This window comes from Dendrobium catenatum, unplaced genomic scaffold (assembly GCF_001605985.2).
Source record: "Dendrobium catenatum unplaced genomic scaffold, ASM160598v2 fragScaff_scaffold_146, whole genome shotgun sequence".
Classification (NCBI taxonomy): Eukaryota; Viridiplantae; Streptophyta; class Magnoliopsida; order Asparagales; family Orchidaceae; genus Dendrobium; species Dendrobium catenatum.
This window is the reverse complement of record NW_021318608.1, coordinates 1,426,433-1,450,127: the sequence shown is the minus strand read 5'-3', so window position 1 is coordinate 1,450,127 and position 23,695 is coordinate 1,426,433. Positions and strand designations below refer to the sequence as shown.

The 23,695-nt window shown below is 32.3% G+C and overlaps 1 protein-coding gene and 1 long non-coding RNA gene across 5 annotated transcripts in view; one reads left to right on the top strand and one right to left on the bottom strand.

The window, feature by feature from the left end:
* The window catches only part of LOC114581267, a 32,451-nt gene extending 20,997 nt beyond the window's left edge, over positions 1-11,454 (bottom strand). For 2 of the 3 annotated variants that reach the window (XR_003703146.1, XR_003703148.1), the window contains exons 1-3: positions 11,312-11,454; positions 10,712-10,775; positions 10,033-10,106 (exon numbers count right to left, since the gene is read on the bottom strand). This is a non-coding gene — a long non-coding RNA (uncharacterized LOC114581267). Of the gene's footprint in view, positions 1-7,252; positions 7,388-10,032; positions 10,107-10,711; positions 10,776-11,311 lie in introns of those variants that run through there. The other variant, XR_003703149.1, reaches the window with a different exon arrangement.
* On the top strand, positions 4,448-17,674 carry LOC110093235 (kinesin-like protein KIN-8A). Of its 2 annotated transcripts, none has more exons than XM_020818056.2 (7): positions 4,448-6,393; positions 7,138-7,411; positions 15,241-15,291; positions 15,393-15,485; positions 15,568-15,930; positions 16,038-16,691; positions 17,390-17,674. In XM_020818056.2, the coding sequence occupies exons 1-7, from the start codon at positions 5,678-5,680 to the stop codon at positions 17,432-17,434; spliced, it is 2,196 nt and encodes a 731-aa protein (XP_020673715.2). In that variant the 5' UTR covers positions 4,448-5,677; the 3' UTR covers positions 17,435-17,674. The 2 variants fall into 2 exon arrangements, with proteins under 2 accessions (XP_020673715.2, XP_020673714.2); XM_020818055.2 differs by having other exon boundaries at positions 17,324-17,674.
* Positions 17,675-23,695: the final 6,021 nt, after the last annotated feature.

Here is a 23,695-nt window from a genome sequence, read left to right as displayed (position 1 = left end):
TTAAAACTAATTGTACTGGATGATATATGGTTCGTATTGTATGATATATATGTATGAAAATATTTCATATAGGATCGTACGAGCAAACTTTGAACTATTTTTATGTATGATCATCGATCGTACTGTATGATAATGGATGATCAAACTTGCAATTTAAGTTTTTAGGATGGGATTTTATGTTTTTTTATATGTAAGGTCCATAAAAAATGAATGGGACGAATGCTTCTTTGTATTTTGTTTGAGAGAAAGTGAAAGAGAGTTTATAGAGAATGTTTGAGAGTGTGGAGAGAGTTCTTTTAAGTGGAAATAGTGAAGGGTTCATAAGGTTGCCCAAAGGTGAGGATCTCTTTATGAGGCTTATCAATTCTCTTCCTTACGTCTTTAGAGTTGCTCGTGAGAAGATCTTTAGAGAAGATCTGGTTCTCTGTCGACACCAAGAGGGTGTGAAAGGACGACGGTACTCTGCCAATACTTGGGATGTGTGAAAGGATGATGATACTTTGTCGACACTTGGAAGGTGTGGAAGGTCAACCGTACTCTCCCGCCCTAGGAATTGGTGGAAGAGAGGGTAATTATAAAGGCTTCTCCGCCTTGTTTTGAAAGTAAAAGAAGAGTGACTTTGGTAATAGTATAATACCTGAAGAGACTGTTCAGGGAGTGAACGTAGGTCTAGTTAGATCGAACCAGTATAAATTTATCTGTTCTTTTTATTTTTCATCATTTTTATTTTTTACAATTTTAGATTTGTGGTTGAAATGTTTTTATTTCATTAAAACTGTTATTGTGTTCAAATTATAAAAATGTTTTCTTTACGTTCGGTTTTTGTTCAATTAGATATTACATAGCATGAATATTACGTCATATTAGCATGTAATTCCTTCTAAATGCTAGGTAATATATATCTAATTCTTCAAATGTGTTCAAATTATAATAATGCGTGAATATTACATAGCATTTCTTATATGTGATTTTGTGGCCATAATTATATATATTTAATATAAAGGTTTATTGATAGGTTTGATGGAGAAGTATAAAGAAAAAAATGAGGATCTACATATGATATCTATTGATTTAGAGAAAGTATATGATAAAGTTTCAAGAGATGTGCTCTGGAGAGTTCTAAAAATTAAAAGATTTAATAATGCTTATCTTCATATAATTAAAGGTATGTATGTAAGAGCTATTACATGGGTTCAAACATAAGGTAGATTGACCTATTATTTTCTTATTTCAATTGGATTATATCAAGGATAAGCTTTAAGATCGTACCTTTTTCTTTAGACATGAATGTTCTAACTAGACATTTGCAGGAGGATGTAACTTAGTGTATGATTTTGTTGATGATATTCTTCTTGTTGATAAGACACAAGAAGGAGTTAACTTGAATTATGGAGGGCAACCTTAGAGTCTAAAGTTTTTCATTTGAGTATATCTTAAACTAAATACATATAGCATAATTTGGATTTTGATAGATATAATGGGGGAATTGTGACTTTAGAAATTAAGTAATTAATAAGAGTACATGTTTTAGATATATTGGGTCTATTATTCACATTGATGGTAAAATAAATGGTAATATTAGTAATGGAATTGAAGTTGGATGGTTTAAGTGGAGGAATGCATCAGGCATGTTGTTGATAGAAAAGTACCCTTCAAACTTATGAAAAATTTCTATAAGATTTTTTTTATAGAATATTTATTAAATAAAAAAGGGAGTGGTACAAAGACATAGGATCTTCAGCCCGGGATACAAAAAGTAAAGACCCAAAACATCCAAACAAAGAAAAAAATATAATAAAAAAGGTAACGAAAGGCTACTCGGGAATTGAGGTCCCTAACACCAGCCAAGAAGCCAAGAACGGACCATCCGTAGGTGATAGTATATAATCTTAATCCAAAACTAATGTCACGGTACCCCAGTTGCCAGCCAGCTCAGCCACATAGGGGAAGCAAGGGCCTCCTCATCATCGTCTACTAAAACTTTAAAAACCATTGGTGAAAACGCACGAGCCAAATCACCAACCCTATTTATTTTTGCCTTTCATTTTATTCTTATTACCATGCGCACTGGAAACACCACGTATAATAGTATAATCCTGCTTGACATCATAATAATCAGTTTCATCCTTAGTGGAAGGGGAAGAAATTTCATCCTCTAAAATCAACTAATCATTATAAATCAAAACATAATTTTTTGCAGAGATAGCCACATGCTTTTTCAATTCACTATTAGATATAACCAAAACAGGGATATTAAAAAAATTAGCATTGCCCACTACCTGCTTCTCCAACACTAACTTAACCGAAGAGGAACTAGCATCCTGAATCACAGGACCCATAGGGGAAGGGAAAGCACCACCAAGAGACTTCTGTATATGAGAATAAGAAGAACCAGACATCTCAACAATCTCAGCAGTCATCTCAGCCATAGCCAAACAGTACAGGGCAGACAAAAAATTCACACAATATAAAATAGGATTCAAATTAACCTCACAATTCAAAGCATCAACATCATTAACATATAGCCTAGGGGCCTGGGCTATAGAGGCAACCCCTACCACTGATTCCACTAGGGCTAAATTAGGAGTCAAACCATATGGGATAGACAGAGTACCCATACCAGACACATCAGGTATAAAATTAACATCACAATACAAAGCACCACCTTCACTAAAATAAAACTGAGAGACGTGGGCAATGGGCAGGACCCTAGCCACAATAGAATTTGCCTGAGTTAAAGGAGCATTAATCACAGGTAAAACACCCGCTGAAACCTCCACATTCCCCACAAAATTTTCTATAGGGCCACATTCAACAACAATCGCCTCATTCAAACAATTCTCCATAGAAAGTAAATGTACAATAGGGGAGGGGGAGGAGAATTAATCAAAGTAGGATTTACAATCGGTAACGTAACATTAGACAAATCAGGACCCTTAGGACTGAAAATCATAAGAGCAGAAGCCCCTAAATCATCCACAACTTTTTCGGAAACCTGCCCAGCAATGATAGAACCAGGGATAACAACAACAGTAGACAATTTAGTCAAAGGGGGAGGACGGCAATTCCCAACTAAATGTCCAATGCATTTGCATGAGACACAAAAAGGGGGGTGGGGATCATCAAAGGCAACATCCTGCACATACACTAAACTTTCAGAACCTAACCAAACCTAGTTTGGATAGAATTTAGTAATATCAAGCTCCACAAGAACTTGATCCAAGGAAGGCCGGGAACCCACAGAGGTAGTCGCATCAATTTTCAAGGCTTTTACCAAAAATTGTTCCCAAAGTATGAAGAATATGAGGGTTATAGAGATGTGAACGCAAATGCGGAAAAGAAACCCAAACTATAATAACAGGCGACTCAAACCAACATCCAAGCTAGGCTACAATTTTGTGAGCTTCATGTAGCAGTTGAAAATAAGGTAGGAACGGTGACAAAAAACCCTAAAGCAGTCCAAATCATTTGCAAGCTTAATCAAAATGTGCGAAAGATCAAGCAAAGTGACGAAAAATTCACCATTTAATTTTAGGTTAAAGAAGATATTGTGGATTGAGTCAAGAGAGGGTCTCTTAGTAGGAAAAAACCAACAAAAAAAATTGAAAAGGGATGGCCAGTTCATTGATTTCCTGGTCAGAAATCCACAGGGAAGGTAAACCACGAAACGTAGTGGTCCGCAGCTACAAAAAAGACGAGACAGAGTTCGAATCAGCAAGCTCTTCCAAAAAGGAGTGCGGGTGAGATGAGCCCCCTAAAAAATCAGGGTCACTCAGATGAGTCGGCACCATTCCGGCGAATGCGGGAGAAGGATACCAAAAATAAAACGAGAAAACTCCAAGCCCGAAAAAACACAAGACAAGGCCAAGAGAACTTCCACGAAAATCACCAAGGACACCTGCACTAGGAGGGGCGATGCCCCAGCGGGGCGGGGAGAACCCCGGCAAAGCTCCAGAGACCGAACCCTAACAGAGGAAAAAACATGCCTAGTTGATAATGATGAAAATTTTCTATAAGATAGTGGTGAGACCTGAAATAATTTAGGGCGTAGAATCTTGGACATTAAAAGAGAAGTATAAAATTAAGTGAAGTGTTGTCGAGATGAGGATGCTAAGGTGGATGAGTGGCTTCACTCTTAGAGGTAGAATGTTAAATGTGTACATATGAAAAGGTTGGGGTAGCTCCAATGGAATATAAGATTAGAGATAGTACTCTTACATGGTTTGGACACATACAATGTCAGCCTTCCGATGAACCAATTAGGAGAGTAGATATTTTGGATTTGGCCTATTTTAAAAAGATAGAGGTAGACCTATAAAATCATGATTAGAAAATATTAGAAATAACTTTTTTGTTATATTTAAATGAGAATTTGACTCTTAAAAAAAATATAATGAAAATAAAAGGTTCATGTAGTTGATCCAACATAGTGAGATAAAAGCATGATGTATTTGTGGTTATTGTTGTAATTTAATAGTTTAGTTTGAATGTCTCTTATATGAAAAGAGTTTTTCAAAATTTTATTGCTTCTAATAAATTTTGGATATTTTGGAAAAGTACATCTCACTCTATGCAATGTATAATAAAATAAGAAATTAAAATGAAGTAAATTCTCTACATGCACTAGGTTACAAATAGGATGTAAGGATCTACATCCAAGGAATAAAAGAAGCATTAATTCAAATCATTCAGAAAAAATTCCAGCAATACTAAATGTAAAGTTAACAAAAACGTTTCCCACAAATTTGAGATGTGCAAAAATTTGAAGAATTAGATATTTTTTATTTATTAGCATTGATTGATAAAATTTTTAGTATAAATTTGACCATTTAGGAGTTAGTGCACATTTAAACTTTCATGAGCTCGAAGAGCGCTATTCTCGAAAGAAGAACTCCTTAATTGCAAATTATGGTTGTTAAAAATGAATTTAATCAGGTGATTAATTTTGCCAGATCGTGATCTATCCTCAAATAAATCCAATCAATCAAGAAATTGAAATTGTAAGAAATCAAAATCAACTCACTAAAACTGACAATTGAATTGCTCAAGCCTTAAAATAGTTGAAATAATTTTAATGTCAGGTCGTACTCTTAAAAAAATTATTTGATATTGTGAGTATGAGAGGTCGGATGATCTTATTTAGCACTTATGAGCCATAGCCACTACAAAATATTCGAGAAGATCTATCTGATTTTCTTTTTAATAAATAGATCTCAGTATTTTTAAGAACCTGACCGTTTCGAGATCTCATATCTCTTTCCGACCGTTCTCGCCAAATTCAAAATCCTAGACCAGTCCAACGGTCCGTTTCTCTTTCGGATAGACGGCTCAGATCCTCTTTAACGATCCTTCTCTTTCCATTTTTCTCTGCTCAGAACTCTCTGTGAGCTTTTCCTGCTAGTACCCGCAAGCAAACCTAAGTCGTTTCAAGAAACTCGCTTGGACGCAAAAAGAAAAAAAAATCCCTTTTTTTACCCGAGTAATAAAACCCGGATCTGTACTTAGAAATTGATTTCTGATCCTTCTTCGTTTTGTCTACTTCCATTCTCAATCTCATAGAAACCATTCTTCCAGTAAGAGATCGGACCTAGGTCGTTAAAGATTTAGCATATCAATGCGGGATCGTTCCCATTACCCGCCATTGCTTTAACATACCTTTCAGTGGTTTGTCGCCAAAATGCCAGTTTCTACTCGATCGCAACTCTCCGGCGTGAGGCCCGGCCAACAATGTCAATCGCCCGGTCGCCGCAATTCTTTTCTTCGAAATCCCCACCAAGGCCTCAAGGAGAAAATGAAAGCCCTTACCCTTCTATACGAGCAGCACAGGCAGCCATTAGCTCCAAGCCATCACCCAAGCATCGAGCTCCTCGATTCAAATCGCAAGAAATCCGGAGAAGACCAAAAGAAAGAACAAGAAGAGGAAAGGAAAAACAGAGATGCAACAACCGTAATTCCGAGGAAAAAGACCATTTTGTTCTCAAAAATTGAAGCTAAGGAGAACAAAGAGCCGAAGATCCTCGACAGGTTTGCAGGCTACTCCATGCCAAGGAAGGTGGCAACAGCCACCAGAGCTGCGTCGAGAAGGACTTCGACGGGTTCGGTGTTGGATGGTAGAGGCTTGATGGGAATCAAGAAGATCAGAGAAGAGTTAGAGACCACCGGAGATATGGGGAGTCAGATAATGGTGTTTGTCCGGCTAAGGCCAATGGGGAAAAAAGAGGACGAGACCGGATCAAGGACCTGTGTTAGGATTGTCAATAAAAGAGATGTGTATCTAACTGAGTTTGCTTCGGAGACCGACTACCTTAGGCTCAAAAGAGTTCGAGGCCGCCATTTCTGCTTTGATGCCTCATTCCCGGAGTCTACTTCGCAACAAGAAGTCTACTCAACCACGTAAGCTCTTTCTGTTTGGTTGCAATATCTCCCTTTTTTTAATAAAATTTTGTTTTAACTTCATTTGTCGGTATCCGTATCATTTTTCATGCAACTGAGTAATCATGAGAAAAACTGGTTGGTTGCTGTTATGGGGTTCTTATGGAGAGACGCACACTTTTAATCGTTATTCATTGGATTTGATGAAACTCCTGCCTTTCTTTCAAGTCTTACTCTAATTTGCTTTATTTTGCTTTTCGACTTGAACTTAATTTCTTTCAAGTAGATTTGATCCTATGATGGCGATCTTATTAGTAGAATGAAATGTTTATCCTTAACAACTATTTTCAGCTTTCTGAATTCTTCTACCTTTTCTGATTAGTACCCACAAGTTAAAAACATTTTTTACATGTAATTTTTAATTTCTTATGTTATATAGCAAGCTTATCCGCAAACATCAGTTTTTTAATGACAGTTAACATTAAGGCATTTTAAAGATGTTTTTAAGTTGATGTATATGGATCTTTTCCTTTCTCTATACAAAGTTGTGCGTTTGGTATTGTATAAATCACCGGTATCCTTCAGTTAATCCTCTGTTGTATCCCTGGCGGTCCTTGAATCCAACTTAAACAACCTGCTAACATATGATTTTCTTTCATCTTCTCATGTATAATGTTAGTGTGTGAATCAAACAGAGGACCAATTTTGACTAACATATAAATGAAAAAATATATTGATGTAAAATTCTGCGGTGCTTGTATGCAGAACCGCAGAGATTGTGGAAGGTGTTCTTCGAGGAAGGAATGGCTCAGTATTTTGCTATGGGGCAACTGGTGCGGGGAAGACATACACAATGCTTGGTACAATAGAGAATCCCGGTGTCATGGTGTTGGCCATAAAGGACCTCTTCTCAAAAATTAGACAGAGAAGCTTTGATGGAAAACACTCAGTGCTCCTCTCCTATCTTGAGGTCTATAATGAGACTGTTAGAGACCTTCTGTCACCTGGGCGACCCCTTGTTCTCCGAGAAGATAAACAGGTTAGTAAAATATTCAAATGAGTGATACAGAATAGATATGTGTTCTTTCACTGTTTAATTCCTTTCTTCCCACTTCCTTACTGCTAGCTTAGAGTTGTGATCATCTTCAATGCTTAATGTTTATCTATTTCTATTTTACCGTAAATCAATTTAGGCAATGAATTTTTTTCTTTTTGTTTTTAGTCTAGTTTCTTCAGTAGTGCATTAGTTTTTTTATAATTTTATGAGTGCTTTTTTCTTGGTAAAGTCCATTTTTGTATAATGATAAAGCAAGTTATACTTTCATCTTTGATGATGAAAGAGATACATAAAGGATCGCCTCAAAGAGCTTGGTTGCATGCTTTGAAGCCATCCTTTTCTGCATGATAAGACAAATCCATTTTTATGTAGATAGCCTTGCCTTTGCTCCCATTGTAATGACCTCGTATTTCTTTTCAATTGTTCTGAATTATAAATTGAAATTTCAACAATAGTTTCTCGTTATTTTGAAAAGCATATTTTGTATTAAGGTATAATGATTCACTTAAGAATATAGCTCTTAATCATTGGTAAGTGTTGCATTTTCTTTTTATTTGGTGTACCTTCTTGAAATACGAACAACTATTTGTGGTACTTGTTTTAGTATATAGACTAAATATCACAAAAAATTTTCATATCGCTTTCTTTTATGGAAGGTACTTTGGTTGTTGAAGTTAGAAATATGAAAACAACAAATCTTTTTGGAGAATCATTTGGTTAGACATATTCAAAAATCAACATTGATTTCAATCTACAAAAGTCCCCTCACTCCTTCATCCTGACATGAAATATATGAAATTTATCATTTCCTAAAATATATTTTTATCTACATGCCACTAAATGAGCCCAAGGATCAACTTTTGATTAGCAAAAGTTTACATCCTAATAATAATATCATGATTGATTGTGGATAATTAAAGCATGCATTGAAGTCACTAGAAAATGAGACACGAGAAAATTATATGGTTTTGTTAAATTCACCTACCCCTACCCTCGCATAGAAATATTAATATTTTACCATTCCAAAAAGGAATTACATGCTACAAATGTTAGCACACCCAAAATATTTTTTTCTCTCAATTTTTCTCATTAGTACCCTCTCTGTCACATGCACATACTCTAGTGGCCTTTCATTCAGAATAATTTTTCATTATAACTTTAAAATAATATTTCTCCTTATTATGAAACTTTTCAGTTTTACTTTCTAGTATGCTTTCTCATATTTCTTCATAACTGAGGTTTGTTTGAACTTCAATACTTTTTTAATTCATTCTAAATGATGTGTGATGAATCATTAATGTATCTTCTAAGAATTGATATATGAAATACATTAAGAACATTTGTGAATCATAAAGGTAGTACTAATGTGCTAATATATATGCTATAGAGCCAATGTTTTCTAAAACCTCAATAAACTAATTTACCTAGGCTTCCGCATTCAATTTTTTAGATCCTTCAAATATAGTCATCCCTTTTCTCGGACAAATCTTTAAAAATCCATGGTCTCAAACTTGAAATTTTACAATTCTATGTATTTGGTCATAATATTTTTTTTTTCTAATGAATATTAGTAGCATAGATGTAGTCACATATTAATTGGACTTTTTGAGCTACCTAATCCGCCAATTATGGGCTAAACATAGCTCTTTCTCCAACTTCAAACTAACACAATGGTGATTTATATTTCCTTCCATTTAAAACTTCATATAGAGTCATCTTAATTTTTGCTTGATGACTATGATTATATGCAACATATATTAGAGATAAATAACTCCCACCAAAGTCAAATATGCACATTCTCAATAAATCCTCCATTATTTTGTTAGTACATTCCAATTGCCCATTTATTTGTGGATGAAATATTGTACTAAAATATATTCAAATTCCTAATGCTTGTTGCACCTCTCTAGATATTTGATGCAAACTTCAAATCCATATTTGATATAACTATCCTAAGAATTCTATGTAATCAAACAATTTGATCTATATATATCATTTAATTTTTCAACTATATTCTTAATTTTGATTGATAGAAAATGAACTGACTTAGTCAAACAACCCATACCCCCCTCATAATCTTGTGTCCTTGTTGGGATCTTGGTATGCTATTATGAAGTACATTCATATTTATTTGCACTTTTACTAAGAAATATGTAATTGTTATAAATATTCATCAAGTCTCTAATGTTAAGCTTTTACACTTTGATAAATCATATATTTTGAGAGATATTCTACACTTTGATAAATCATACAGCAAATCATCAAAAGAATTGTTTTAGTTCTTGTTATAACTTTGCATTACCCCAATGAATAATCTATTTGAAACCATGTGCTTCTTGCAATAATTTCTATCAAATTTCTTCATTGTTTGGGACATGTAACCGTCCTGTAAATTTTTCAATTCCCTGTTTTTCTAAATGAAAATTAGAATTTCTGTTACGACCCGACCCGGTGAGCTCGCATAGGCGAGGCGGGAACGGAGGTCGGACAGTAAACTAAACTATCAAATCTCTAAATCTATCTCCATAATATTTGAAAGAGCCACTAAAAACATATAATTCGAAAACAAAAAAACATAAAATTATAAAGATTTATATAATTACCTTTCTTTATGCACTCCTCTCCTACGGTATACATTTCCACCCCTTTTACTCATTTTGGTTTAAAAGAATTAAACCTGAAAAAAAAAATTTAACAACTAATAGTAAACCAATACTTAGTAAGTAAAACACGATTCTAAACTACAGTAATCAAGGCAAAATGATTAATATGCTAGATGCCACATTTCATTTAAAATATAATATAATTTGATTTCTTACAAACATGTCATTAAACATATCATATATCATAAAACCATAAATTTCATATTCATATCAACATTCGTAACTTTCTCATTTCATATATATATTACAACTGTCACAAGAGCCACTGTCTAATACCATAAAGGTACTCCTTTATCATTTTATTTTTCATATCCTTTACCATTTTAACGTGCACGAGTACAGCGTCCCCATTAGTATCATAAGGGGGTGAGCTCCATCAATTCAGCATGCACATGCAATCACTTAATATAACAATCATATCTTAATCATATTATCTCAGTTTATCTCATTTCTATAACGTATGAACTTTGTATAATAATGTCATAAGATGTAACATATAAATTGCATGATCAACCATTGGACAAGAGTAAAGATTTTATAAACATATTTGGTCTTTTACATCATATAACTTGAAAGAAATAAAAGTCATTATTGTAAATAAAGAACCATGTATACTTACAAGAAATTAGGAAATTGATTCTCTATGCTAGTCCTTCTTCCTTTGAGATCACCACAAAAAACACCTATAAGAAAATATTTTAATATTCAACGGCTAAAGCTAATCTTCTCAAATTTAATGAATCTATTCCTATAAAACTTCTAAAGGTTATCTTTCTCTCTCTCTCTCTCATTTAAAACATAAAGCATATAACAATTCTAAAATCTCATATTTTGTTCTAATTATATTTTTAACCAAATTAACCCTTCACCCTAACATAAAATTATTTAAACTAATTTCTATTTTCAGATTTAAATTAATTAAAAATTAGGAAAACATCATTTTGTGAGAAAAACTCAATTTATTCCCTTAAAAACCCTCTTAGGAACAATATTTGTAAAAGCACTTTCAAAATTTTCAACTTTAGAGAAAAATCCTAATTTTTCCAACTCAATACTTTTAAAGAAAAATCACATTTTCATGCATAAAAGTATCTCCTAAACCTTCCCCAACATTCCTCTTAAGTTCCTTTAAGAATTTCTAAGTTTCTTCACAAACCCTAAAATTTTCTCCTTAAAAATTCTAAGGGGAAAATGAAGATTTATAAGTTTAGAAACATACCTTAGACTTCTCTTGACTTCCTCTTCGATGTCCACAAATTTTCTGGCCAGAAAATGTCGCCGGAGCCGCCCGTCGCCTCTCCCTTCCCCGCCTTCATCTCTCGGTCGAACAAATGAGCGGAAGAATTATGAGGGGACCGAATAGAATCGGTCCCCTTAAGGCTTAGAGGGAAAATTCCAATTACTCAATTGCCCTCACTTAAAATATCCAAGCTTTAATAATCACTAAGGGTATTATAGGTATTAAGAGACTTCTATGAATTTTAATTCTAAAATGAGCAAAATTAGATATAAGTTTTATATATTAAATTTCTTAGAATTTTATAAAATTATTTTCTTCAAATTCTGACAACTTTAAAAAATTCACTTAAATCTCGTCGCGACGCATCGAAAAGCGTGTGATGTCTAAAACTGACATTTTTCGGGTTTTACAATTTCAACCATCTTGAATATTTTGAATATAATGTTTAATTTTAAGAGACCTTTTTGTATTGATAAAATTTATATTAATCAATTTTTTAATATTATGAATTGAATCAAAATTGTATTCTTCTTCTTACTAGTTATATATAGTTGAAGCCTTCTTTTTTTTCAAAAATAATATGAGGTACTTTAATCATTAGATTAATTTTTTTGTCAAGGGCTTTAACCTTAATATTTGCTTTGCCTAGGTGATACATGATCTCTAAATCATAATCCTATATTTTTAACTGGAATCTACACTTCAAATTTAATTTTTCCTTAGTACAAATATACTTTAAACTCTAATGATCTATGAATATCTCTTACTTATTTCTATATATATAACATCTCCTAATTTTTAGAGCAAATACTACCATTTCTAATTCCAAATCATTTATTGGAAGATTTTTTTCATGTGATTTTAATTTTCTAGAAACACATGCTAAAAATTTTGCTTTTGATAGTAATACACATCTAATCCTTAGCAAAGCATCACCATTGCCTTGTTAATCTTCTATTACTTATGGAATTATCAAAATTGTTTTATTATAAAAAATATCTTCAACTTTTGGAAACTATTATCACAATCAACTGTCCGTTCATAATTGGCTGCCTTTTGAGCAACTCAAGTTAAAGGTGAACCAATTTTGAGAAATCTCTTATAAATTCGTAATATCATGTTAATCACAGAAAACTTCAAACTCAGCTACACTGTTTGGTCATGAGCATTCACTTATTGCTAATATTTTTTGTGGATCAAAAAGTATCTCTTCTTTACTCATCAATAAGTATCTGTTCTTCACTCATAATATGACCAAGGAATGCTACATTTGATAATCAATATTCACATTTTAAAAATTTGACATAAATTTTTAGTGTTTTAGTTACTTTTTTTTTTTTTTTAGTGTTTTAGTTACTAAAGCACTAAATGTAAATTTTTCTGATGTTCTTTTTTATTCTTTGAATAGATTGATATGTCATCTATAAAAAAATGGTAAATTAAACTAAATACATATGCTGAATTATATTCATCAATCCATGAATGCAATCAGGGAATTTTTTAATTCAAATGGCATTAATAAAATCTCTTAGTGATTATATCAAGTTCGAAAAGCTATTTTTTGAATATCTTCATTTTTACCCTTCATTGGTGATATCTAAACTAAAGATCAATTTTTGAAAAAAAAAAAAAAAAAGAGCTTTCTCCTTAGAGTTGATCAAGCAAATCATGTATTCTTAATAATGGATACTTATTCATAATTATCTTCTTGTTATTTCTTTTATAATATATGGACATTCTAATATTATCATCCTTTTTCTTTACAAATAGACTAGAGCACCCACCCTATGATGAAATACTATGACGAATGAATCTTTTGTCTATTAATTCTTGTAATTGATTTTTTATTCGTGTAATTATGTAATTGCCATTCTATACATTTCTTTTAGAATAGATGTGCATTTGGATATAGACATATAGTGAATTTTATTTCTCTTTCAAGTGGTAAACCAAGAAGTTATTCTTGAATGACATCTAAAGATTCATTGACAACTAAAATTCCTTCTAATTTAAATAGTATCAACTTGTGTTTCATATAAATGCCAAATATTCAAGTCATACAGTGTTTGTCTTTGCTTTTGCTTTCGAGATTGGAAAAATTGAAATCTAATAGCTCTTTTATTTTATTCACCAACTTCTTTTCTCACCAAACAATATAATATGATATTTTGTTAACTAGTCCATTCCCAATATCATATAAAATTTTGTGCATGGTAAAATATGAAGATTAGTTGAAAAGCTTGCATCTTGAATCACAATGTCTACCTCTATGAAGAATGAAGCATTCATGTGTTCCTTTAAAAAGTTCTAAAATTATTTTTCTTAATTCTATAAGTTGTAATGATATTCTTTGCATAGTATTATCAGATATGAATGAACAAGAAGCTTTAGAATCAAATTAAACTATGACTGATTCATCATAAAATGTATACGTACCTAAGAGCACATTAGGAGATTCTCAGCACTCTTCTTGAGTTAGAGAATATATTTGTAGCTGGATAGATCAATCCCCATTGTGATGTTGGTTTTGTGATGTATTGGGTTGTTTATGATTACTTTCTTAATTCTATAGGTTGTAATGATATTCCTTGCATAGCATTATTATATATGAATCAACAAGAAGCTTTAGTATCAAATTAAACTATGACTGATTCATCATAAAATGTATAAGTACCTAAGGTCAAGTTAGGAGATTCTCAAGGCTCTTCTTGAGTTAGAGAATATATTTGTACCTAACTCTTCAATGTGGTGGTGTTTTCGTGATATATTTGGTTGTTTATGATTACTTGATTAGATTGTATTATAGGCTAGCTCACGGTGGGTGCTCGCTATTAGCGGAGTAATATTTAAAATATTTTCTTACTCTTGTCGAAGGAGAGGGCAATTCCTTGTCATTTGCATAGGTTATTTGCAAATAAAACTTTTTAAAATGTTTTGATGACAACATCTCAATGCTCTTTTCCATAGTTAGAACAATTGGGTATAGAACCTCAATTTGAGCATTCTCTTTAATGATGCTTTCAAGGAGTCAACTGCTTTGATAGATTTAATGATGCTTTCAAGGAGTCAACTACTTAGATAGATTGCATTATGTTAATCTTGAGTCCAAGTTCACTAATTTAGTCTAATACGAGCTTTTGTAAGTATAGTTGGTCTCAATGATCTTTTGACCATTTAAACCCCTTTAAGCCTTCACTAAGTTCATCACGCATAGAATTTTATTGATTTAGAATTTCGAAAACACAATTTCCTGCTCCTATAAGAAACCCAATCAAATATAGAACTTTAATTACTTTTGCCATCATATGGAAAACCATAGTGACTTGCATTAGGCTGATCTTGGGTCCAAGTTCACTAATTTAGCCTAATATGAGCTTTTCAAAGTATAATTGGTCTCAATGATCTTCTGAACATTTAAACCCCCTAAAGCTTTCACTAAGCTCCTGTCACACAAAGAATTTAGTTCCTTTAGAATTTCAAAAACTCAATTGCCTGTGCCTATACGAAACCCAATCAAATATAAAACTATAATTACTTCTTCCATCAAATGGAAAACTGTTGTGATTTGTTCTTTTGGAATTTTTCATATTGAATAATGACAATGTTCTATTTGTTTGATTACAAAACCGTTCAAATCATTAAAGGCTTGATGTTGTTGTTGTTGTTGTTGTTGTTGAATAATGACAATGTTCTATTTGTTTGATTACAAAACCGTTCAAATCACTCATGCAAATTCTTTTATTATCGTTGCCATCCTTCTGCCTTTGATATAATATATTGTGAAGCTCATCATATCTAGATTCATCTGCATCAAATGATAGTTTGAATCAATAATGTGAGAAAAACTAAAAATATCTATATGCTAATTCTCTTACCCTTAAAAACAATATCATGTTCATATTTTTCAGGGAATCACAGCAGCTGGACTCACTCAGTACAGAGCTTATTCAACCGATGAAGTAATTCAACCCTCATGACTAATCTATCCATCAAAATCCCATAATTATATAAAATAGAGTAAAAGAAAACTTCTTATGCTCAAATATCATTTCTTTTTCAGGTTATGCAATTGCTTCTGCAAGGAAATCGAAACCGGACAACTGAGCCCACAAGAGTAAATGAGACCTCCTCTAGATCACATGCTATACTTCAAGTACTATCACCATCCTTTTCTAAAAGAGCTTTGATTGATACTTGGCCCTCTTACAAATGACTAACTTCCAAGTTGAACACAGGTTGTTGCAGAATATCAAGTCAAAGACTCGGTTAATGTGATCACAAGGGTAGGCAAGTTGTCTCTTATTGATCTAGCTGGTTCAGAGAGAGCTCTTGCAACAGATCTAAGAACTCAAAGATCAATTGAGGGGGCAAATATCAATAGATCCCTCCTTGCATTGAGCAGCTGCATCAATGCACTTGTGGAGGGAAAGAAGCATATTCCATACCGAAATTCAAAGCTCACACAGCTTCTTAAGGACTCATTGGGTGGACCATGCAATACAGTCATGATTGCTAATATCAGCCCCAGTAACCTCTCTTTCAATGAGACGCAAAATACCCTTCATTGGGCTGATCGTGCGAAGGAGATAAGAAATAAGGTTTGCTAATTTTCTCACTCGAGTTTCTCAAATTTTTCTTTCGTATAATATGCATATTTCTAGTTTTTGTATTTGCATTTATCTTTACATTTCTATGTACATCTTAGGCAAGTTCAGTAGATGAGGAAGCAGTGCAGCTCCCGGAGTTTGAAACTGAACAAACCAAACTCCTGCTTGAGTTACAGAAGCAAAATAGTGAGCTAAGGCAACAAGCTGTGCGCCTCCAGGAGAAGCTCTTTATTTCCCAAGCTCATGCATTAGTATCAAACTCACCCCAGCAACCACCACCTACCTCCTCTCCTCTCAGCTCCACACCACACTCAACAAATCGCAAGCACAAACGGTCTATTCTCGGTGCTGGCAACTGCTTCAGCACACCAGATTCCATGAAAACAAGAACAGCTAATGAAAGAATAACCCAAGATTTGCAAAAGAGAGTAATTGAGTTGGAAACTGAGATTGAAAGGCTTAAAAAGGAACATGTTGTTCAGCTCAAGCAGAAGGATGATTTTATTCGCGGATTGATTGCAAAACAAGGAGAAGGTAAATGCAAGAGCAGGGTGGGAAAGAGAGCAAGCCTGCTTAAAGAGGATTTAAAGAGCCCAAGCCATCGGTTCACCTCTCCTCAGCCAATTGCTAAGAAGAGGAGCTTCTGGGATATTAGTGCCGCTAATAGTCCATCGGTCATTGCAGCTAATGGAAGGAAGACTAGAAGTCATGTAGCTCCACAGTCTCCTTCAGCTCCTTCAATGCTTCTTCCGGTATGAATCTCTATCCTTGTTTACAAATAGCATCACTCATTTTCTTGTATCAAAGCTAGAAAGTAAGGATTTTTCCAATATCTTACAAGAACGAGAATAAGACTAAGTGAACATAAAAACTAGCTATTAAATTTGAGGGAAATTTTCAAATAATAGAATGATTGTTCTCCTTTGACATAGATTTTGATGTCAAAAGGATGCGTAATAATTTTCTTAAGAGAAGACACAATTGTATGATAAGAAATTGTGATTTTTTATGTGTGGCCTTTCAAATGAAATTTAAATAACTTGAATTTTTTATGGTAGCAAAAATTTTAAAGCAATGTTATATATCATTTATTCATTTATAGTTTTATACTTCTTTGATGAATGAGTAAACTATTATAAAAATAAATGAAATTTGATTGATGTCCTTTAAAAACTATATATGAACAAAGGTATTTGTTGGCAAATAAGCTAAAATAAAAGCTAATAAAAGATACCTCCCAGAAATCTCCAATAAAATAAATTAATAGGTGGACTAAGTTAAATTGTTTACTTGATAAGAATATCCCACCATTGTATGTCAAAAGAGGTTACTTCCTTCATACTTTTGCTTCTGTTTGTGAGTATTCATTCTCCTACTGATGCAGCTTGCATATCACTGTTTCTGGTTTGTGTTCATGTTGGGACCGCATGCTCTCAATTACCTTCTCCAGCCAGGTTTTGCATGGACAAAGCAGGATATGGCATCAAGGCATTGACTTGAGACGGAGATGAAAAGATTATGAAATGATGGCAGAATTTGGATTTTAAATGTGGAGAGGTCCGAATGGTTTATGAATGAATTCCCTCCAAACAAAACTATGAAGGGTTTATGCAAACCCAATAGGGCGAGGGCCACTATTTGAGCTTTTGGCATGTAATTCAATGTCTATTTTGAGAAGTTAATATCTTTTATTTGCATTACAATTTGTAATATTTGCAAACTCTTGGATTTCTCTCTAAATATTAGTGCTCAATTCATTATGATGGTCCCTATTTGTAACGATTTAGTCTCTTGTATGATTTCACATGTCTTTTTTAATTTTTCAAAAATTTAGCCTTTCTTTTACATGCCCTGGAAGGTAAAAAGGGATTAATTGTTCTGTCCAGACGAACGTCGTCCAGAGACCAATCACAATGTGTCAAGTCACCCCTTCTCTGTGAATCGCGGCTTGGTACTGCTCGGTACCGCGACCTGATACCGTTGATGTGGCTACATCTGATTCATCTCTGAACGTAGAGCTACGTCCGGCCTCTGCACAGAATAACTTCTCCTTTAAGGGAAGGCCATTCTTGTAGTTCTTCCCTCTAGCTTGCCATCACAATAATTTGTGCTCCTTTGAAAATGCTATAAAATCATGTAGTATTGTTGGTTTACCAACAAAGTAACGAAGAAAAAAATACTCATACCAACTCAATGATATCATCTAGGAAAATATTTTTAAGATATTTCCATTACCATACTCATATAAAGAGTTTAATGCCAAAATCTTCTCCACTTCTATTTCTTTAGTATTTTTAATTAATTAGTAATTATCAAGTTGGCATCAGTTAAATTATAAATTATGTACAAATAAAATTAATTTCTTGTGACCAAATAAATTTTTATAGCATTCTAACTAATCATATATCAGAAGTATGTTATCATCTAATAGTATAAGCCAAGCTAGCATTAATTTGTCATATATAAATTTAGACTTCATTTGATAAAGATACCATTTCACTAAAAACAAAGTTATCTAAACCCTCTCAAAGTTGAACAAACTGCTTTAATTTGAAAGTGTGTTGCATATGAATGATCAAATCATCTAAGGCGACTCTTTCTAATCTTATCTATCACTAGAACTACTGCAACCTTTTTCAAGGATATGCTCGTTTTTTTATCCTTTCTCTAAGAGTAAATCCACTCATCCACCTAAACATCCTCATCTCTGCAACACTTAACTTAATATTATGCTTCTCTTTTAATGTCCAACATTAAGCACCATAAAGAATTATAGGTCGCACCACCATCTTATAAAATTTTCCCTTAAGTTTGAGTAGTATTTTTTGTCACAAAACAAACCTGAAGCATTCCTCCACTTCAACCATCCAACTTAAATTCTACTAATAATATCCCATCTATTTCGCCATCACTCTCAACAATAGACCCAAGATATCCAAAATGAACACACTTATTAATGATTTGATCGCTCAAAGTCACAAAACCCCTAGTAGACCTATTACTACTAAAACTACACTCCATGTATTCGATTTTAGATCTACTTAAACGAAAACCTTTAAACTTTAAAGTTAACCTCCATTCGAGTTTACCTTCAACTCCCTCTCTATTCTTATCAATAGGAAGAATATCATAAGCAAAAAGCATGCATCAAGGTACATCCTCTTATAAATGTCTAGTGAGAACATTCATGACTAAAGCTAAAAAGATAAAGGGCATAAGATTGATCCTTTATGTAATCCAACTGAAATAGGAAAATACTTGGTCAAACCACTTTGTGTCTGAATACAAGTAATAGCTCATGCATATATATCCCACAAGAATTGAATATAAGCATTATTAACCTCTTTCTTTTCTAGAACTCTGCATAGCACTTCTCTTGAAACTTTATCATATATTTTCTCTAAATCAGTAAATATCATATGTAGATCCTCCTTATTCTCTCTAAACTTCTCCATCAGGCATCTCAATAAATGAATAGCTTTCATAGTAGACCAGCCCTTCATGAATCCAAATTTATTTTGAGAAATATTAGTATCACGTCATAGCCTATGCTCCATAAATCTCTCCTAAAGTTTTAAACTATGACACATCAACTTAATTCCTCTATAATTCGCATAATCTTGTGCATCACCTTTATTCTTAAAAATAGGAATCAACACACTCATTCTCCACTCATATGGCATCTTTTTAGTCATCAAAATAATATTAAAAATTTTAGTAAGCTAAAAAATTCCATCATCTCCTAAGTATTTCAACATCTCTATTAGAATATCATCAAGTCCACTAGTTTTTCCATACTTCATTTTTTAAAGTCCCTCTAACTTTAGTTTTATAAATATGCCGATAAAAATAAAAATTCCTATTTTCATTTAGAGTGCTAAGTTCACTAAAGTCGATCGTATTATCACAATCTTCATTAAAAAGCTTAACAAAATAAATCCTCCACCTTTGTTTAATATCATCTTCTAAAAAAGTACTTTTTCATCTTCTTCCTTAACTTATAAAATTTTTCCTTAAGTTTGAGTAGTATTTTTTTGTCACAAAACAAATCTGAAGCATTGCTCCACTTCAACCATCCAACTTGAATTCTACTAATAATATCCCATCTATTTCACCATCACTCTCAGCAATAGACCCAAGATCTCCAAAATGAGCACACTTATTAATGATTTGTCCCTCAAAGTCACAAACCCCCTAGTAGACCTATTACTACTGAAATTATAATCCATGTATTCGGTTTTAGATATACTTAAACGAAAACCTTTAAACTTTAAAGTTAACCTCCATTCGAGTTTACATTCAACTCCCTCTCTAGTCTTATCAATAGGAAGAATATCATTAGCAAAAAGCATGCATCAAGGTACATCCTCATACAAATGTCTAGTGAGAACATTCATGACTAAAGCTAAAAGATAAGGGCATAAGATTGATCCTTTATTTAATCCAACTGAAATAGGAAAATACTTGGTCAAACTACTTTGTGTTTGAATACAAGTAATAGCTCATGCATATATATCCCAAAAGAATTGAATATAAGCATTATTAACCTCTTTCTTTGCTAGAATTCTGCATAGCACTTCTCTTGAAACTTTATCATATATTTTCTCTAAATCAATAAATATCATATGTAGATCCTCCTTATTCTCTCTAAACTTCTCCATCAGCCATCTCAATAAATGAATAGCTTTCATAGTAGACCTACCCGTCATGAATCCAAATTTATTTTGAGAAATATTAGTATCACATCGTAGCCTATGCTCCATAAATCTCTCCTAAAGTTTTAAACTATGACACATCAACTTAATTCCTCTATAATTCACATAATCTTGTGCATCACCTTTATTCTTAAAAATAAGAATCAACACACTCATTCTCCACTCATATGGCATCTTTTTAGACATCAAAATAATATTAAAAATTTTAGTAAGCTAAAAAATTTCATCATCTCCTAAGTATTTCAACATCTCGTAAGTATTTCAACATCTCTGTTAGAATATCATCAAGTCCACTAGTTTTTCCATACTTCATTTTTTAAAGCCCCTCTAACTTTAGTTTTATAAATACGTCGATAAAAATAAAAATTCCTATTTTTATTTAGAGTGCTAAGTTCACTAAAGTCAATCATATTATCACAATCTTCATTAAAAAGCTTAACAAAATAAATCCTCCACCTTTGTTCAACATCATCTTCTAAAAAAAGTACTTTTTCATCTTCTTCCTTAATGCGCTTCACTTGAACTAAATCCTTACATTCTTATCTCTATGTTTGGCTAACATATACATGTATATTTTGTCCTCTTTAGAATATAATCTATTATATAAATCATTAAATGTTAAATTTTTTGCATTGTATATTACTTTCTTAGATAACTTATGAGTCTCCTTATAGCTTTCCCAATTTTTCAAAATTTTACATATAAATCAATTATTATAACAAAGCTTCTTATTTTTAATCTTTTTTACACATTTTGATTCAACTACCAACTATTTTTATTATTAGGAGTTTTTCCTTTTGAAACTCTAATCACAACTTTTACAACATTCATAATATTACTAGTAACCTTTTCCCATATAACATTCGCTTCCTTATGCACATGCAAAATCTTACTCTGAAAAATATTTTTATTAGTATTCTTTAAATGCTTGCCTCTATTCTTAGAACATCATTTTATTATATTTTTCATATTACTCCTCTTCATCTTAAAGTCCAAAACTAATAAGCGATATTGGGCACATAAAATTTCACTCAGAATATCTTTGCAATCTAAATGATCTATTTTGCTTATAAGAAAATAATCAATATGAGTTTTACTATATACATTCTTATATAACTGATGAGATGTTCATATCTTTTCTTAAATAAGGTATTAGCAATTAAAAATTAATTACTAGAGTAAAATATAATATAATGTTACAACCTTCATTAGTAACTCCAAATCCATACTCACCATGAATATTTTTAAAATATTCTACCTCTCTTTCAACATGTCAATTTTAATCTCTTCCAATAAAAACTCTTTCTTTAAAAAGTATCTCTTGAATTAATTCTTTCAAGTCATTCTAAGATTTTAATTTTAAACACACATCCAAACCTACTTGAGGAGTATAAGCACTTATAATATTAATAATCTTAGCATCAATAATAATCTTCAATTCAATAATTTTATCTTTAATTCTATTAATTTTTTATAATATAATCTGTCAAACTCTTATCTATAATCATACCTACACCATTTTTAATACGACTTCTACCAAAAGACCAAAGTTTAAATCCTAAACTATCAATATTCTTAGCCTTCTCTTCAGCTCATTTGATTTTTTGAATGCATAAAATATTTATCTTACTATGAATCATAATATCAATTAATTTCATTAATTTACCTATAAGAGAACCTTCATTCCAGAATCTTATATGAATTCTAGTTTCATGGACTAGCCTTTTTCCCACATCCATAGGATGTGGGAACTCATGCCTATTTAACACTGCCCCCAAGCACCAATGCAGCATTTCTCGCTGTATTCAGACCATACAGTGCATTGCTTCCACAGAAAACCTTGCATTAACACAATGTATTAAATGATTCATATCATAATTATTCAATAAGTTTTATACTGGTTGTCGACTACCTAATGTAATCATCAATTTTTCTCATCGAGGAATTGGGACCTAGCAATGACAGTGTTTAATTCAAAAAAAAAATTGAAAAAGAAAATTTTGTACTAAAAAGTTGCTTTAGAAAACAGCAAGAAAGCTATCCCAAACGAAACCTTAGTATTTGCATTTCAAGCTGCAATCACAACTTTTATTTGGCTACGGTTTTTTTCAAAAAAATTTAAGTAATTTTTGTGCTAGGAATTGCTTTTTACATTAGCTTTCAAAAAATTATTTTGCTCATAACAGGTATATAATCATCTTTATAAAAAAGCTCCCAAATAGACTCTTAGGCTTCATTTTGGATAGCTTTCATACTGCTTTTTAAACAAATTTTTTATTACAAAAATTAATTAAATAAAAAATTTTGTACTAGAAATCTGTTTTAGAAAGCAATAAGAAAACTGTCACAAATAAAACATTAGACTTTGTTTGAGATAAAACATTAGACTTTGTTTGAGATTGACTTTCTTATTAGTTCTTAAAATAGAGTTTTAGTACAAAATTTTTATTTTTTTTACTAAAACTCTATTTTAAAAAGCAATAAAAAAATTGTACTAAACGAAATCTTAATCTCTTTGTTTTGGCAAGCAATTAAATCTCTAGTCCAGTGCATGCTTGTGCTTATTCTCCTCGGCTACAATTTACCAAGCCCTTGTCCCTCGCCAGTGAGTCGATCAGCTCTTCTGTCATTTATATGTGATTTTCTCTGTTATATTATATAAGTGCTTTAAGCTTTAAATAAATTGAAGTAAATATAAGGAATGATGCGAGCTGCCCATACGGAGAATTATATGCCTTCCATTAAAGTATCGAATTCTTTAAGGGTTGAATTTTTTTTTCTTTCTTTTTTAAGGGTTAAATATTCTTCCATAAATTAATCCCGCGACCTCAGCATGTAAATCACCACTTTATCAATTTGAATTCACAAGAAGCTTAATCTATCTACCCTATAATTATTTTGTTTAGGTGAACCGCATCGTAGACCAGTTCGATAAATGCTTATAACCGGGCGGCACTTGTCAGTTTATTGCGTATTCAGATCGTAATCTTGAATATAAAGCATTTGGGTCAACGCAAAATAGCTTTGTAAAAAGCTGCTTG